The 19,218-nt window shown below is 35.6% G+C and overlaps 1 protein-coding gene across 1 annotated transcript in view; it reads right to left on the bottom strand.

Annotated features, from left to right (window-relative positions):
- Positions 1 to 19,218, bottom strand: part of nav3 (neuron navigator 3) — a 205,567-nt gene that overhangs the window by 19,420 nt on the left and 166,929 nt on the right. Inside the window, exons 16-28 of the mRNA XM_073837793.1 lie at positions 17,456 to 17,890; positions 17,235 to 17,276; positions 14,297 to 14,448; positions 13,369 to 13,557; positions 13,165 to 13,217; positions 11,595 to 11,615; positions 11,237 to 11,260; positions 10,755 to 10,778; positions 10,469 to 10,546; positions 4,949 to 5,032; positions 3,960 to 4,071; positions 3,066 to 3,190; positions 1,243 to 1,263 (exon numbers count right to left, since the gene is read on the bottom strand). Of these exons, the coding sequence (XP_073693894.1) occupies positions 1,243 to 1,263; positions 3,066 to 3,190; positions 3,960 to 4,071; positions 4,949 to 5,032; positions 10,469 to 10,546; positions 10,755 to 10,778; positions 11,237 to 11,260; positions 11,595 to 11,615; positions 13,165 to 13,217; positions 13,369 to 13,557; positions 14,297 to 14,448; positions 17,235 to 17,276; positions 17,456 to 17,890 (1,360 nt within the window). The remainder of the gene's footprint in view (positions 1 to 1,242; positions 1,264 to 3,065; positions 3,191 to 3,959; positions 4,072 to 4,948; positions 5,033 to 10,468; positions 10,547 to 10,754; positions 10,779 to 11,236; positions 11,261 to 11,594; positions 11,616 to 13,164; positions 13,218 to 13,368; positions 13,558 to 14,296; positions 14,449 to 17,234; positions 17,277 to 17,455; positions 17,891 to 19,218) is intronic.

Raw genomic sequence — 19,218 nt, 5'->3', positions numbered from 1 at the left:
ACCCTGTTCAAAAGTTTACATACCCAATTTACCCTGATCTTCAAATTCAAAAAGTTTTCACCCCTGCCTCTTAATGCATCGTTTTTCCTTCTGAAGCATCAGTATGCATTTAAACCTTTTGTAATAGTTGCATATGAGTCCCACAGTCCTCAGTGTGAAAAGATGGATCTCAAAATCATACAGTCATTGTTGGAAAGGATTCAAATACACAAAAATGCTGAAAAACCAAATAATCTATGGGACCTGAAGGACTTTTCTAAAGAACAGCGGACAGTTTAACTGTTCAGGACAAACTAAGGAACTCATGAAACATAAATGTGGATCATTCAGGTAACAACACAGTAGAATTAAGTGTATGTAAACTTTTGAACAGGGTCAGTTTTATAAATTCAACTATTATTTTTTCTTGTGGACTATATGTAAACGTCTTTTATGTGAAATATCTTATTCAGGTCAGTACTAAATAAAAAATAACATGCATTTTGTATGATCCCTCTTATTTTGGTCAAATAATTAACAGCAGATTCTGCAAGGTGTATGTAAACTTTTGACTTCAACTGTAGATATTTGTTTATATACTCACAATGTATCCTTCTATGAATATATTGTTTTGCAACCCTTGTCTCACTTTCTTTTTAGTTGGCTTTCTCACTCTCTTTCACCTTTGAGCAGCATTTCCAGCCTGCTTGAATCCAGAGACCACACTGCCTCAAATTATGCAGATGAATAATTAATGGGTGCATAAATAAAGAGGTGATTTGTATTTATGAGCTCAGTTTGAGCTTTGCTCTCATTACAAGAGTCCAGGGCAGCTCAAGGAAAAGTAGCCATAACTGCTGCACACAATGCCAATGTTATTTTTCAAACAGCTGTTTACCTCAAGTGCTCTTGACTTAATGCACAGCCTAAATGAGAATAAACAACAGCCCACTAGCATTAGGAGATATAAATAAATCTTTGAAATAACTGCGTACTAGAACAGCTGACTAGGAGTAACAACATGCACAATTGCATCTTAACAACATAAATATATCACCAGTAATGACTGCAACTTGAGCGAAAAGACGTTCTTAATTAGTGCATTCCTCAAAAGAAGATATAAAGATATGTTTTCTAAAGGGTAAGCACTGAAGGGGGAGGAAATTTTGGGGTTTGAAGGGCCATTGATGGGAAAAAGTGGTACGAGCATGTTGGATTCTCCATAAGGGCATGCAGGAGAGTTTGAGGGTGTGTTATAGTCACCTTGTGTCCTCTATCCTTGCCCTGGTGGTGTGGTGAGAAAGTGAAAGACAGAGAAAGTGTGAGAGAGGGCGAGAAAGAAGGAGAGACAGCCGGAAGGGGGTGAAATGACAGAAGTGTTTGTGCTATGTGTACTTAATGTTCCCGAAGTCAAAACTGAGTGAGAGAGGATGCCACTACTAGAATGATGACTGAATTATCATCAGTTTATGGTGAAAGAATCTGATAAAAGTCTAACAATATATGTGACACTGGACCACTAAACCAGACATAAGGGTCAGTTTCTTGAAATTGAGATTTATACATCTTTATACATATATATGCATCTGAAGGCTGAATAAATAAGCTTTCCATTGATGTATGGTTTGCATTGGCAGAGATATAACTATTTGAAAATCTGGAATCTTGGTGTGCAAAAAAATCAAAATACTGAAAAAATCGCCTTTAAAGTTGTCCAAATAAAGTTCTTAGCAATGCATATTACTAATCAAAAATTAAGGTTTGCTATATTTACAGTAGGAAATATCTTAATGGAACATGATCTTTACTTAATATCCTAATGACTTTTGGCCTAAAAGAAAAATCGATAATTTTGACAAATACAATGTATTTTTGGCTACTGCTACAAATATACCCGTGCTACTTAAGACTAGCTTTGTGGTCCAAGATCACATATGATAAAGACATACTTTTCTACTCTTTTGTTTTTACAAATGTTAGTCAGTGTTTCAAAATAGATGCTAAATAGCTAAAATGTATTAATATATAGATGGTTTTCTATACATCTGGTCTGGTTGGTGCCATTTATGGAGAATTTGCCCCAAAATGTATTTGGACACTTAAGTCACACTTAAAAATACATTAACATCATTGGATAATAACAAAATGTGTGAATGATTGCGTAAGAATATTAAAGAAAAATCACATTTCTATGTAAAACAGCTTACAGGTTTAAAATGTGTCAGAAAAAGAGACATTTTTCATTAAACATTTGTATTTTATATTTGCATATTAAATTATATTTAATATATAAGGCAAAACACTAACATAAATATCTGTTCAAAAGTAATTTATTGAAAATTTCTGGTTATAAAACCTTAAGGTCACTAAAATGACCTTGATATAGTTCACTGCAAAAATTAAGCTGGAAATTTAGTTTTAAGAAAATGTATAGCACAATTTAAACGATAGTTTGTTATAGTAACGTTAAAGGAATAGTTCACTCAAAAATTAAAATTCTGTCATTAATTACTCACCCTCATGTCGTTCCAAACCTGCAAGACCTTCATTCATCTTCAGAACATAAATTTAGATATTTTTGATTAAATCTGAGAGCTTTCTGACAGCAATGCAACTGACTCGTTCAAGGCCCAGAAAGGTAGTGAGGACATTGTTAAAGTAGTCTTTAATTGTTGAATAAAGACTTATTTTTGTCTTCTTTGCACATAAAATGTATTCTTGTAGGTTTATAAAGTTAAGGTTGAACGACTGATGTCACACAGACTATTTTATCAATGTCCTTACTACCTTTCTTGGCCATGCAGGGTCAGAAAGATTTTAGATTTAATCAAAAATATCTTAATTTGTGTTCTGAAGATGGACGAAGGTCTTATGGATTTGGAACAACATAGCGGTGAGAAATTGATGACAGAATACATTTTTTTTGTTGAATTATACCTTTAATATATTTTTTAAAGTCTTGCTTATGTGTCTGCACACTTTTGTGGGCCATTTAAGTTCTGTGCTCTTTCATCACAGTTGTAGTCATCATTCTAAATGTCGACGAGCCTTGTGGTATGATGATGAAGCTTTTTGCAATGACTCACCCAGCTTTTCTTCTTTTTCTTCTTGTCGTCTGCGTCTTTAGCACTACCCATACTGGAGTGGCTGGCAGCACTGTTAATACTGGACATACTTTCTGACGAGTGCTGTCGACGGATCCTCAGGTCTGCTACACACACAAACACACACACACACACACACAACGGTCAATGAATAACAAACATATTTGTGCATTACAGTGAGGGGCTTACAATGGAAGTGAATATGGCCAATTTTATAAGCAGAAAAGTGAAGCTTACAATTTTGCAAAAGCACTTACTGCAGAATTATTCTTCTGTGAAAGTCGTTTAAATTGTCTATTTACAGTTGTTCCAGGGTTTTTCTCATGGATACGCTACACTCTCAGTTAGCGGAAGCCAGAGATTATGGTTTCTAAAGTTTTAAATATGGAGATTTTTCTTACACAAACAAATCGGTTTACTTCAGAAGGCCTTTATTAACCCCCTGAAGCTTTGTGGAGTACTTTTTATGATAGATGGATGCAGTTTTTTGGCCTTCAAAATCTTGATTCACTGCCATTACAAAGCTTTGAAGAATCAGGACATTTTTTAATATAACTTTGATTCTATTTGTCTGAAAGAATAAAGTCATATACACTAGAGTGAGTAAATTATTGGATCATTTTCATTTTTGGGTGAACTAACCCTTTTAGTGATTTTACTAAAAAGGTGCAGTCACACTGACGAAATTTTGTGGGTATAAGAGGTCCATTGTCTATTTAATAGTGTAGCGATGTATGAACTTGAACCCACTGCAAAATCTGCGTGGGAAGCAGCAAATGTGACTGCACTTAACTTGTAGCGAATCCAAAATATTAATTTACTGTAGCAACTGTATAACAGAAAGTTCTGACAGATTTTGATGTACACAAGCAACACCTTTATGAACGTGATCGGGGCCGTTGAGGGCAACTTGAATGGCCGTTTGAGCATCTGTGTTCTGAGTTTTCAATGCTTCGATGGTCTCTCTTAACTCCGCAAGCTCAGACTCCTACAACACAATCACACAAACACAGTTTCATTGAATATAAACACAAACCACTTTCTTTAATTGCTTAGAAAAATAAAAACACACCTTCCCAACAAGCCACATGATTATGATTAATGTTTGTTGCCCAAACAGTGCATAGCTGAAGTTGAACACTTACGGTAAGTGGTTTGCTCAAATCCCAAACTTTAAGTATGCACAATAATATTTGTGATGCTAGCAGACATTGCTAATTAAAATATCACATCAGCTTTACTTCAGAATCACTAGACAGAAAGTGAGCCACATGGCACTTTCAGTTTTTGACCCTACACAAACTCTTTTGTATGCAAAATGCAAACTCCCCCTCGTACCACCAGCTGTCCATTCCTCTATCAGATGTTTCCTGCCAAAAAAGCACATGTGGAGATAAGCGCCCCGCTGATCTGAGGAACCGAGCAAGTGTTGCGGGTCCCCAACCATCTGATTCCACCGCCACACGGTCTCTGTATATGCAGAGCTCAGGATTTTAGCGCTTGTGATAGGGTTTCTGCTTTAATTGAAAGTCAGGCCACCTTAACAAAGACGTCCCTCTGTAATCTCTGATGGTTTATTCAAGAGGGATTAACAGCGGCAGGAACTCATTAAGTCGATGAGGGTGCTTTGTGCAAATTAAGGGAGCTGTTTCACATTTTAACCTGAAGGTTACATTTACATGATGTCTGGATGGTTTTGTTGATGGGTGGTTGGAAGAACTGCTCGGATTTGTCCAAAAAAACTGAATATCTTCTGATTGGTAGAATATGGTATGTGCTACTGAGGCTTAACTAACATTGAAAACATTAAAATGTTTAAGTTATTACATTTGTGTGTGTATGTATATTTGTGTGTCCATTCCTACCTTTTGCTCCGCTGTCATAGTTAGACTCTGTAGTCGACAGGTCATGTTCGCCAGACTTTTCTCAAACGCAGCCACCAGGTGTGCCTGTCAAAACATACAGAGTTTAAAACAAGGTTCTCATAAGATTCTCCACAGGGTAATCCAGACAGAATTCTTGGACAAATTGTGGCAAAGTGAAACTTGCAACTAAGTTCGAGGTTATCAAAGATTAGTCACTGAATATCTAGAGGTGGTTATATGGAGAAATAATAGTTGTGTTGATAGTACCTACACCACCATTCAAAATTTCGGGTTTGGTAAGTTTTTGAAATGCCTGAAATTGCTGCATTAATTTGATCACAAATTCAGTAAAAACTGCTATATCCTTTCTTCTCTTCTTATCGCTAGGAAAGCAGTGAAAACTTAAGTTGAACCAAAAGCCATATCTATTTTACAACCTGATCCATTATGAAAACGTACCTGTGGGAATGTTTTCACAAGTGAAATACATACCGCCATTTATGTTACGTGACATATCTGATGTGAAATGTCCATTGAGTGGTGCTAAAAGAGCATTTGTTATTTCGGAACAGATAAATCTACATATAGTACGTTTTATGTAACGTTGGTTTTGTACGCGTCACCACAGTTTGACTTGCAATGTCCATTGAGTGGCGCTATAATTGCAATGCTCTGTAACATTGCAAGCATGCCATTTTAGCTTGTTTTTTGATCTCTCATCTTTCAACTCCTTCATCGTGAGTAAATTTTTTCACAGGATTTGTACCCAAGGATTCCACATCCTAAGTCCAATTCTTTGCCAGCTGAGCTACCAAGCAAACTTGTTACGTTTGAAAAGAGAAACATATGGAGCTGTAATCATGAGGGACGTCTTTGTTAAGGTGGCCTGACTTTCAATTAAATGAAAACAATTACAAGTGCTTGCCGTTTTACCGCCTCTAGTGTTAATTTCTGTTGGAAACGGCAGTGATATGTACTTATTGGTATGTATTTTGCGTCTTGCGAAAAAGTTCCCACAGGTATGTTTTTGTCATGAGATCAGGTAGCTATTTATTTTCCAAGTTGTGTTGCGGTAAAAATAGCAACAAGTAGTGCCAGGAGCTCACTGAGTGCAAACCATTTGACGTCATCGAAATAATAGCGACCCCATAGTCCAAAATATATATAAAACTGTGGATTTAAAAAAATAACGTAAATCTTTTATGGGTTTTCGACTACATATTTCAATAAGATAACATAATTTACGTTACATTAAGTCTTAATACCGAAGTTTCTTTTAAGATTTTGAAATTTTATGTTTGCACATCTGGTATCTGGGTATCTGGTTGACCTACTGTATACTCGTGACTTGTCATTTCATTTTCGGCATGATGTTTAACCCCTTAGCGTTCCAACGTTTCACCGGCGGGACATTTTGCATTGAGTTAAGTTTGGCAGGAATTCTAAGGGGTTAAACTACTCTTATGCAGTATACAGTTTATAATGAGCAGTATGCTTGTCTTCCATTTCAACCTTAGCAATCAACTCACATTGCCTGTTTTCCTTTAAGCTACACAAACTGATGACGCCAGTAGTGTGAATGCAGTGGGTGTAAAACAATTACATGGTGAGACCCGCATTATAGATTCACAGGTCTATTAAGTTTATTCTTCCGTGTATAAAAACTTAAAGCACACCTGGGGCATCTGAGCACAAAAAAGTATTATATAAATTTGTATGCACCTATTCCCAGCCTCCAGAGAGTTCCTCCTGGGTAGTTCTGTTCTACACTGCACCGGCAATCTGAATAGTGCGAATAGTGTGAACTACTCAACAGTCGCCAAGGGCTTTGAAGCATGTTTTAGGTTTAAGCTACTGAGATGGAGTTCAAAAGATCCACAATGTCTAAGGCTTGTCTGAACATCAGGCCCCAGGGCTTTGGCGGAGGAGACGTCTCTAACACTGACCTCACCTCAGCCTCACTGAATAGACTTCTGATGTCAGTGAATGCTGAGAATGTTTATGAATATTCACACAAAGAAATGTAACAATCTTAGGTTTGTATCAAAAACATCTTTTGGCAATAGGAATGTTTATCATCTGACCTTTGACTCATGGTGTTATTAAAATCTGAGCAAAGTAAAACAAAACAAAGAAAACCAACAAAACAATGAAAAATTGTCAGTAGTCAGACAAAACAAAACAAAACAAAATAAAATAAAAATTAATTTAAATTAAATCAAATTAAGTATTCACACATCTTTCGGCAACAGAAATTAGCCAGTTTATCATCTGACCTTTGACTCATGGTGTTCTTAAAATCTGAACAAAACAAAGTAAAATAATACAAAACAAACAAAAAACAAAACAACCACAACAATAAAAAAAACTGACTTTGTTAACATTGCAACAATATCAATAGTCAGAGTTGGTGTACAAAAAAAAAAAAAAAAAAAACTTAAAATAATAAATAAAATACAATACAATTAAATACAATTAAATACAATAAAATTAAATTAGCCAGTTTATCATCTGACCTTTGATTTATGGTATTCTTACAATCTGAACAAAACAAAGTAAAGTAAAATAAAACAAAAAAAGGACTTTGTCAACAATTCAACAATTTCATTTTATTTAATTTTTATGAAATTTTTATTTTTACTATTTTTAAAGGTTACAAAAAAATAGTAAAAATAAAAAAATGTATTAAAAAAATGGCAATAGAAATGAGCTAGTTTATTATCTGACCTTTGACTTTGTGTTCTTAAAATCTGGACAAAACAAAGTCAAATAAAGTAAAACAAAAAACAAAACAAAAACAAAAACAAAAAAAACAACAGTAATAAAAAAAACTGACTTTGTTAACAACTGACGTTGTTTCTTGTTATATCTACTACTATACTATAAAAATGACACAATAACCAAAAGTAGAAATTACAACACAATTTAAACAAAGTTATAAAAAGTTTTTTAAGTTAAATATCACTGTTTTATTATATTTTTTAGCAGCAAGCAGATCTGTATTCGAAAGGTTCTTGGTATATACTATTTAAAATGCTTGCCAGGAAGTTAAGCCAAGCGAACACAGAGAGGCACAATGCCAAATGCTGGAGTGACTCTAATGGGAGAGCGCCTCTATAAACACACATTTACGACGTGCCCTGCCCTGACCTGTTTGTCCATCTATTTATATTCCTTCAACTATCTGTCCACACTGAGACTCTCAGCCCAGTCAAGCACGCCTGAAACAAGCCACATTTCCAAAAACCGTACACAAAGTGCATGCCTACAATCTCAAGGTGGACATATTAAGAATCTGACGCAGCAACATATATAAAACCACATCTCATGTTATCAGCCTACCTGATGTGGTTGTGATGAAATCCAGATGTTTTGCAGCCGTAATGACAAACTCTGAGCAAACTGATTTTGGCTTTCTTTGCCTGGATAATGGCTAAAGCACTACCCTTGTTAGCCATAGCCATCCTTAAGCTCTCTCACACCCTAGACTCTCTTACACAAATGCACACGAGACAGGGATTATCCAAGGACGTGGAAGAACCAGAGAAACTCTGAAGGACACTTAATCTACTTTTTAAAGCAAAGTTTGTACCTTTTGATTAAAATTTATGGGTGGAAGATTCCCTCAAGTTTGCACAGGTGTCAAGTGTTTTGTTTGAAAAGTGTGCCTGTGCTAATTTTTAAAAATAAATGGTTTGGAATTGGTTTGATATCTAAGGGAATTGCAACCAGGCAACTGTGTCAAGTGTTTAAATCACTTTTGGGTCCAAATGTAGCAACATTCCTTCTTCATATGATATGCTTCTGTTTTGTTAATTCATCATTTCATAATACACCATCCTAGATTCAGCAGAAACAAAGATACTCTTTCGAATCCCTGAATACTGAACACCAACTTTCAAAAGTTGTTCTGACACTGAGAAGTTCAAAAACATTCGGCTGGAGAGCAGACATTTCAATCAACTCAACTATTGTACAACTTGAATAGATGTAGTTCGGAGCCGTTCTCCCATACACGAATCCTGTCATACACAAATCACAGAGGAGGTCGAGTGGAGAGACAGCAGCTGTCTCATGCTCTGTCACACTTCTCACTAAACTGTCAGAGAGCAAAGCCCTTCATCACACCTGCCTTCATCACTCTTGAGACAGGAAAGTGAATAGAGCTCAGCCAGGTCCAAACTTTGCTCTCCTCCTGCGGTGCCTTCACACAGAAATCTAATGTGATGCTGTGAAACGCAATGTCCTAGTTTGACAATGTAGGGACAAAAATTAAACGTCTGGGATTTTGTGCTGCTTTTAATGCCCAACTCGGATTATGACAAAAGTCACTGCTGTGCATTTAAAATAAAATATTTTTCTGCTATAACCTTTAGTATTGTTATAATATATTATATTACAGTTGAGGTCAAAAGTTTACATACACCATGCAGAAACTGCAAAATGGTAATTATTTGACCAAAATAAGAGGGAGCATACAAAATGCATGCTATTTTTTATTTAGTACTTACTTGAATAAAATATTTCACATAAAAGACTTTTACATATAGTCCAAAATAGAAAATAAATAATAGTTGAATTTATAAAACGGCCCCGTTCAAAAGTTTACACACACTTGATTCTTAATACTGTTTTATTACCTGAGTGATCCACAGCTGTGTTTTTTTTTTTCTGTGTTCATGAGTCTCTTGTTTGTCCTGAACAGTTAAACTGCCTGCTGTTCAGCAGAAAAGTCCTTCAGATCCTACAAAATCTTTGGTTTTTCAGCATTTATTGTGTATTTTCTGAATCTATTCCAACAATGACTGTATGATTTTGAGATCCATTTTTTTTACACTGAAGACAACTGAGGTGAAAACTTTTGAACAGAATGAAGATTATTTTGTCTAAATATCAATTTGTTTCATTTAGTACTGCCCTTCAGAAGCCATAGAAGATACTTACATGTTTCCCAGAAGACAAAATAAGTTAAATTTACCCTCATTTTCAAATTCAAAATGTTTTCACCCCCTTTTAATGCATTGTGTTTCCTTCTGAAGCATCAGTGTGAAAAGATGGATCTCAAAATCAAACAGTCATTGTTGGAAAGGGTTCAAATACACAAATGACCTGAAAGACTAGAAGACCAGCAGGCAGTTTAACAGTTCAGGACAAACAACAGACTCATGAACAACTATCACTAAACAAAAAAACAAAACAAAACAAAAAACAGCTGTGGATCATATCATCAACAGCACAGTATTAAGAATCACGTGTATGTAAACTTTTGAACAATTTTTTAAAATCCAACTACTATTTTCCTTTTGTGGACTATGTCAACATCTTTTAAGTGAAATATCTTATTCAGGTCAGTAGTAAATATATATAACATGCATTTTGTATGATCCCTCTTATTTTGTGAAAATAATTAACATTTTCAATGTGAATGTAAACTTTTGACCTCAACTGTTTATTATATTATATTAAAACACTGGATGAGATTAATTTTGACTGCTTTTCTTAGTTTTGCATCTAACTCACGTTGGCTGCCAGCTGAGAGGTCAGGGTTGCCACTTTCTCCTGAGAAGCGTCCAGCTCCCTTCGAAGTTTTCTGATTTGCTGTAGGAAAAGAAGTAGTTCTCATTACAAACCTCTATGAACTGTGCATTTAAGTAACTGAGAATAAACTGCTTTCATTTTATTTTCTTAAAGAGCCTAGATATTAGTCAGTGGCCTCAGGCAAGCACTCTGGCATGACTTTGAAATATTATCCAGTGTTTTCTCTTGTTTTATACTAGAATAGAGTGTATGTAAAATGGGGAATTACCGTTGTATTTTGGACAGTTTGGCCCTTGATTGAGAAAAGAAAAATATAATTAACTCTATGTTGCATGTTTGTACAACCATGAAACAGGAATACATTAGTTTTAGCACTTAAACAGCATATACAAAAGTCTGCAGTCTTGGACAAAAATGTTAGCAGAAGAGAGAACAGTAATGGCATATAAACACAAAATGAAGTGAAATCAAAGGAAAATCAGTGATCAAATGAACAAGAGTCCAAATCAAAGTGAAACTGGGAAATTATGGATGCGTGTGTTAAAGATGTTTGTCCATGACTGTGTGTGTGCCAGTGAGTAGGTGAATTATAGATATCAGTACCATAAAATAATGCAACATAGGGTTAAATTTTCAAGTTTGAAAACGCGTGTTGTTGGACTTTGTGAAAGTGTATCACTGTTTGACCTTTTATTGCTTTTACATATTTAATTCTACCAAAATCACAAGTTGGAAACAAGATATTCCTACCTCTGAGTGGGCCTTCTCCTCCGTCTGTAGAAGAAAAGAACAGTTAAAGGACATGAAAATGACCCAGGTACATTACAACCAACATCCCAATAGCTTTTTTTTGTGTACACAATCTCAAAATCAATTTCCTAGATCCAATAAGAAAGAATTAAGAAGCCCAAATCCACACCAGCCATTAAAGGTAAGTCACAAAGCCATACACAATAACCAATGATCAGAATTTTGCCATTTAGATCAAATTTCTAGTTATCCGTTAGTAGTAGCTGATTTGAAGCCAAACGTTAGACTGTTAGGGTTTGCATGTAATAAAAAATGTGAAGGGAAATACAAGCAGGCTTTCTGCATGATGAATTATTACCTTGTCTAAAAATGCCAGCACCTGAAAGTGAGAAAATGTGTGTTCAAATAGTGGCAAAGTCACAATGCTGAGCCACCATGGGCGTCTGAGGTGGGTAAATCTCGTCATTAGTCTTTATTCATAGCCTTGATGAATAGTGGATGATGTACCGTAAGTATACTGTAAGTATTCAAATCGATGACTTCTCAAAGAAATGATTCTCTAAAGTTATTAGTTTTTCAAGCTCAGGCAAATGGATACAGTGTGTATGATGTTACTGTTATTCAGAGAGCAGTTAATATTGATGACTTTACTATGAACTAAAATGATTTCTAATATAAAATGCAAGATTCAGGCAAGAAATGTAAAGTGTTTCTATTATGTTTTGAAAGGAAATATCAAAATGTCAAATAAATCTAAAAAAAATTCAAGGCAAAATGTAAGCAGAAATGAGATAAAATACATAATTGCAAACAGTTACAACAGGGCTAAAGGCATAACTTTAAAAACACAGCAAATACATGAAAAATTATTATATATAAGCTATATATTTATATACACTACCAGTCAAAAGTTTTTGAACAGTAAGATGTTTTTTTTAAAGAAGTCTCTTGTGCTCAGCAAGCCTGCATTTATTTCATCCAAAGTACTGCAAAAACAGTACAATTTTGAAATATTTTTACTATTTAAAACTGTTTTTGATTTAAATATATTTTAAAATGTAATTGATTCCCGTGATTTTAAAGCTGATTTTTTTGTAGCATTACTCCAGTCAAATTCAGAAGTTATTATAATATTCTGATGTGAAAACATTCTGAAAAAACATTTATTATTATTAGTATTATTACATTGAAAACAGCTGAGTGTAATTTTTTAATAGAAAGTTCAGAAGAATAGCATTTATCTAAAATAGATATCTTTTGTAACATTATAAGTGTCTTTATAATCACTTTTGATAAATTCAAAGCATCCTTTCTAAATAAAAGTATACATTTTAATAATTTACCCTCCCCTCAAATTGTACTGACTCCTAGCTTTCGAATGGTATGTCATCTTTCTATTCATCAAAGAATCCTGAAAAAAGGTACCCATATGTTTAAAATAATAATAATAATAATAATAATAATAATAATAATAATAATAATAATAATAATAATAATAAATGTCGCTTTAACAGCAAATCAGCATATTAGAAATGCTTTCTGAAGGATCGTGTGACACTGAAGACTGGAGTAATGAAAATTTTGCTTTAATCACAGGAATAAATTACATTTTGAACTATATTCAAACTAAAAACAGTTATTTCAAATTTTCACTGCTGTTGCTGTACTTTGGATCAAATAAAAGCAGGTTTGGTGAGCAGAAGAGACTTGTTTAAAAACATAAAAAATCATACTGTTCAAAAACTTATCGGTAACATGGATAAATAATATTGTTAATATAGTTATTAAAAAACTGTTGATTTAATTACTTCGATTTAAATGGAAAATCATTATTTAGACTTTTCAACACTCAAAATAATTTTCAACAAAAACTGCTTAGTCATTCTGTTTATTACAATCGTTTGTAAGAATGCTATTACGTCACTCACCGCAGAATACAAAGATGATGTGCTTGAGACCAAAGACAGAGAAGAACCATGAACTGTAAACAGAACAGAATAACACAATATTTATTTTTTAATAACCTACTCTTTTCTAACACATCTGCATGAATAGAAAAGTTATTGATGTACAGATGTAAAAAAATAAATAACTCAATCAATTCTTCTAAAGAAAGTAACTGCAATGCTAACCTTCATCAGTGCTGTCCCGGAAGGAGCCGGACCGGCTCATCCCACGTGGGCGTTCCTCCAGCGAGGTGGCACTGCCACCCAAAGTGTGTCCTTCCCCGTACAACTCGAATGAGTCCTGTGCTGGAATACTGTTGGAGCGGCTCATACTGGTGCTGGGAAGATTATACTGCGACATACTGGTGGGGCTCACTGCAACACAAAAGCCAGGATGATATTTGTTTATGGTATAATGAGAAATCAATCATTTTTGGGGTTCTACCATTAAAAATAAAAATCAGATAGTTGCTACCTGTTCTCATGACGAAAACGTACCTCTGGAAACGTACCAATAAGTACACATCACTGCAGTTTTCAACAGAAATGAACACTAGAGGCCTTAAAACAGCAAGGACTTGTAATCGCTTTTGTATATTTATGATTACAGCTCCGTATGTTTTGCTTTTCAAATGTAACAAGCTTGCTTGGTAGCACAGCTGGCACGGAACTGGATTTAGGATGCGTAATTCTTGAGTACATATCCCGTGAAAAACTTACAAGATGAGAGATCGAAAAACAAGCTAAATCTGTATGCTTGAGATTCTGTATTTAAATCACATTTGCTTTTGTTCATACTATCGGGTAGGTGTAATGCAGATAGTATGTTATTTTAAAACATCATGGAGCATTAGTATTATTGTGCCACTTAATGAACATTTCAAGTCAGAACTGAGGTGACACGTACAAATCCATTGTTACATAAAACGTACCATATGTACGTTCATCTGTTCTGAGGAAAACAAACAAACACTCGTTTAGAGCCACCCAGTGGACATTTCATATTGAATATGTCATGAAACATACATGGCGGTATGTATGTATATCTTGCGAAAAATTTCCCAGAGTTATGTTTTCATAATGAGGGCAGGTTGGATAAAATATGTTTACATACGCAAGTTTGAGTAGTGATATTTGCCAGTGTTTGTGCTGGTTGTGCCCGGTGGCGAAAGTGGACTTCCTGTGTCCTGCAGGCCTCCAGTGGAGTGAGAACGCAACCATTCCTTTCCTTCCTCATGTGACGTCTGTCTGGAGGATGGCGGGTACCTGAATGGGATCAAACAGACTATTTTAGCCATTCAATGAGGTCATATTTTCCCAAAATGCAATGCGTTTAGGTAAATAAATTCTGTTCCAAATATTGAGTCTATAAAACTGAAAGCACTAAATCTCTGGTTGTGATAGGGTGTAAAAATTATCTAAGCAATAAAGCTTGATGATAATAACAGCCCACACAGTCTCGCATCCATTGTTATGCAGTAATAGCTTTAGGCTGTGGGCAGTCTTATTAGCATGCTTGAAAGACAGTTTTCCATAAAAATAATGAAGATCATGTGGATCTTCCTGGCTGGACTATCTTCAGTGCAGACAGCCTTTTTGTACTAAAATACCATATTGTGACCTAACAGCCTATAACTGATTTGCTCACATTGCGACTTAACTGCACATTTATATGCAAGTTTAACATTCATCATGACTGCAGACTGATGTCTCTTTTATAGTGGTTTGAACACAATAGCCAGATTCGAATTAAATGCTGTGCTTATCTTTGTGAATATTTAATTGCTTCTTAAGAACATTGTGATGTTTTCCTGCTGTGGTTTCTGTGGCTGTCTTTTGCTAAAAGCGTTAATAAATGGAAGACTGTTGAGTCACACAGTTTGACAAGTCACTGTTGATACAGTATGCAAAACATTTAGCTAACACCGCCAGCTTTGTGGTTCATTGTCAGAATGTCGCTATGCAGTTACTAAGGCGTTCTAAGTGCTTGTTTGGTAGTTATTTAATGGTTCAGGTCAAATAAGATCATCCACAGGTCTCTTGATATTCTAGTCTATAGATATGACTTATTTTTGTTATCTTTGTGCACAAAAACTGTTCTCGTAGCTTCATAAAATTAAGGTTGAACCACTGATGTCACATGGACTGTTTTAACAATGTCTTCACTACCTTTCTGGGCCTTGAAAGTGGTATTTACATGCTGTCTATACAGGGTCAGAAAGCTATCATTTTGTATCGAAAGTATTTTTATTTGGTTTCCGAAGATGATCAAAGGTTTTACGGCATTGGAACGACATGAGGGTGAGTAATTAATTACATAATTTTCATTTTTGGGTGAACTATCCTCTTAACACAGTATAAAACAGTAATATTTTGAAATATTATTACTATTTAAATTGTCACTTTTAGTAGCTATTAATGGTTTTCAATGGCAAAATATTTTAAAATGTAATTTACTCCTGTGATGGCAAAGCTGATTTTCCAGCTGCCATTACTCCAGTTTTCAATTGTGCTGCTTAATATTTTTGGAAACAGTAATGTAGTATTTTTTGTGGAAATAACTATTTTTTATCTTTGATTAATGATTAATATAGCAACATTTATTTGAAATAGAAATCTTTTGTGACACTCTAAAAATCTTTACTGTCATTTTTGATTAGATTACTATGCCCCTGCTGAATAAAATATTATTTTCTTTTCACACGTTCCTTTTAACAAGTAATGACAAACTTCTCGTAAAAAAAACCTCACGATTTGAGGTATCATTCATATCCACAGCACACTTGGTACAGGTTGAGCTGCCAAATCTTAGTATTTAGTGATAACTACACGCGACACGCAATAAAAGGTATCTTTTCCATGTTAATCCATGTTTTTGTCCTAACTAGACACGGCAGTGACAGAAAATTTCTGTTTTAGAAACGTTTTCTATTCCTGTGATGCTGCGGCTGGAACAACAACTTACAAACTATGACAATTATAATATCAGGTACTCTGCCCTCCAAAGGCAAAGCGCAGTAACTACACATTTGTTCAAAATTGAATTAAGGCTTAAAATGGACTTTGTGACAACTGTTTTGTCTTGTGGCAAAGTCTCCTGGTTCAATTTTGTCCCGTTTCAGAGAAACGAGAGTGTCAACATGTTTGACATTTTTCTCAGTTTCAGTGTTGGCGTAGTTACTGCACTTTGCCTTTGGAGGGCAACTGATTATGTGCTTTCCCAGATAGCACACGTACATCTGCAAGATGTCTGTTAAAGATCTCTTGATCTGGAAAGCATTTGCTGTGTACGAACGTTTGGTAGACGTCTGTAAGATGTCAGTTTACATACATTCTAATTCACAAACATCTTAAAGACATCTAATAGATGTCTATTTGACATCTGATAGGAAATGTCCAATAGATGTATTGCAGATGAGCAAACTACATCTTGCATATTTAAATGCAGACGTCAAATAGACGTCTCTGAGATGTACATGTACCTGTGCTATCAGGGTTATTCTTGTTAAAAGTGTAAATATCATTCTGCATGACCTTTATAGCCTTGCTGAAAGCAACAACAGATAGTTTACCTCAGATCTTAAAAATATATTAAAACAAATATGTACACTAAAACTGTGAACTTATTGTGAACCAACAGAATTGTTTTTTTCCATTACAAAGATGCTATCAGTTTCTTAGTATGTAGTTGTAACGATGTTAAAAAGGTTTAATATTTATGAATTAGATTATAAACTTGTCCATTTCGTTGGGAGTGCAGTGCGCTTCTGTGCTTCTGAATGGCTGTTATATCAGTAATTTTGTCACGTCGCATCTCATGTGGAAAGCCAAATTGCTTGTCGCTGGAATCTTGTCACGTTGCATGTAGTTAGAACACAGTGTTAGGGGTTTGTTTAAATCACTAATAGTGATGCTTGCCTTTGCAAACACCACTAATACATAGATAAACACATATAGTGGGTAAGTGACACTAAGGCTAGTTACTTGATGGTGGTGAGAACATAAACACATACTTTTGAGGACAATTAGACGGATAGTGCTTTTATTAGTACCTTAATCCCTTTTTGGGGAGAGTGTTTCTGTCAAGAGGCATGCTATTAAAACAGAAGAAAAATAAGAGTGTTATCTATGACAAACAGGCAGTTCAACAATTTTAATAACTAAGATCATATCACAACAACACTTCAACATCAAACTAATGCTCAGTATATCAGGTAATGTGTCTTTCATAAAACAATCTCATCATACCATTTGCTGGATATTCTCCACTTACCCCTCAGAGAGAGTGGACTTGACGCTACCCGTGCGGGTGACTTTTGGCCCATGGTGATGTGGGAGCGGCAGGTCTATGGACTCTGAGCTTGTGTGTAAACTGGTCATACTGTGGCAGCTCAGTGTGTCTTTACTGCCTGCAGAAGAACTGCTGAGGTTTGGTGGCCAGGGCCGGGCGTTAGAGGGCAGAGAGAGGCCTGACGCCGGACTAGATGCCGGGGAGTCAGTACACAGGTCAGGCGTTTTGCCGTACAGCGGGCTGCTGCCTCCGCTCTGCCCACCCATGCTGCCCAGACTACCTGTTCCTGAGGAGGGTGAATCCAGGCTGGCCTGCCGCGCCAGTGTGCCATGGGGGCTGCCCAGTGCTGATGGACATTTACCAGAGTCAGGGGTGCCAGGGGAACTGGGTTTACTACTGGCCTTACTGCCAAACAACCTGGGAAAAGTGATAAGACAAAAAATTGCTCATGTACACTGTTGCGTTGAATTTAGGTTAATGAAAATGTGTTCCATCATGACATAATGTAACTTTAAAACCATGTTTCATCACTCAGCTGCCTGCATAATTTCATTGGCCAGCTTTTACTTCTCATACATAATCAAGTCTGCTTTGAGTGGTGGATCTGCCCATGCGTATCTCTGAGGCTCCAGCAATAACAGTTAACAGCCTGAGGTGATGCAAACAAATCCAGCTATACACATCGGCTTCGCAGAGCAGAGGAGCGTACCACGCAAACAAGTTTTTAAATGGACACACCTAATAATACAGATATCAGCATGCTGGAAACAAGCTCACACAGTCTGCTTTAATCAGAGCTGAATTGAGTCTGATCTGAATGGCAAATCATGCACCCCTGAGGAGTGTTTCCATATATGCACTTATATTATGCTACAACCACCAGGGGGCAATCTGACCCTCTACTGTCTTGTGTGCAACTATCCTCTGATGTGGGAGAGAGATGCTGAGACAGACTGCTAAAGCTGCAGTGTGATTGAGATTCTCAAAAAATGTAACTTCCTTACCTCCTTAGCTTAGTCCAAATTGTCCAAATCATAACCAATTAAGAACCAACTTAAAGGAGAAGTTTACTTTCAGAACAACAATTTACAGATAATTTACGCACCCCTTTGTTATCCAAGATGTTCATGTTTTTCTTTCTTCAGTCGTAAATAAATTAGGGTTTTTTGAGGAAAACATTTCAGGATTTCTCTTCATATGGTGGACTTCCATGGTGCCCACGAGTTTGAACTTCCAAAATGCAGTTTAAATGCAGATTAAATGCAAAGGGCTCTAAATGATCCCAGTCGAGGAAGAAGGGTCTTATCTAGCGAAACGACTGGTTATTTTCTAAATAAATTGACAATTTATATACTTTTTTAACCTTAAATGTCCTTTGAAGCTGCATTTAAACTGCATTTTGGAAGTTCAAACTCGGGGGCACCATAGAAGTCCACTATGTGGAGAGAAATCCTGAAATGTTTACCACAAAAACATAATTTCTTTACGACTTAAGAAAGAAAGACATGAACATCTTGAATGACAAGGGGGTGAGTAAATTATCTGTAGACTTTTGTTATGGAAGTGAAATTCCTTCTTAGCTTATGTCATGGTTAATAAATATGCGTATTGTACAGGCTATTTCAGTCCTATCCTCACTATCAACACATTTGGTATTGCACTGGGTCATCCCCACAGTGAAATCTGGTCCTGAAGCAAAACCAGTGATTTAGATTAGATCTTGGTCTATTCATCAGAGCTTTTGT

This window comes from Garra rufa, chromosome 4 (assembly GCF_049309525.1).
Source record: "Garra rufa chromosome 4, GarRuf1.0, whole genome shotgun sequence".
Lineage (NCBI taxonomy): Eukaryota > Metazoa > Chordata > Actinopteri > Cypriniformes > Cyprinidae > Garra > Garra rufa.
Note: the sequence above shows the minus strand (reverse complement) of the source record. Positions and strands in the feature narration are given on the sequence as shown.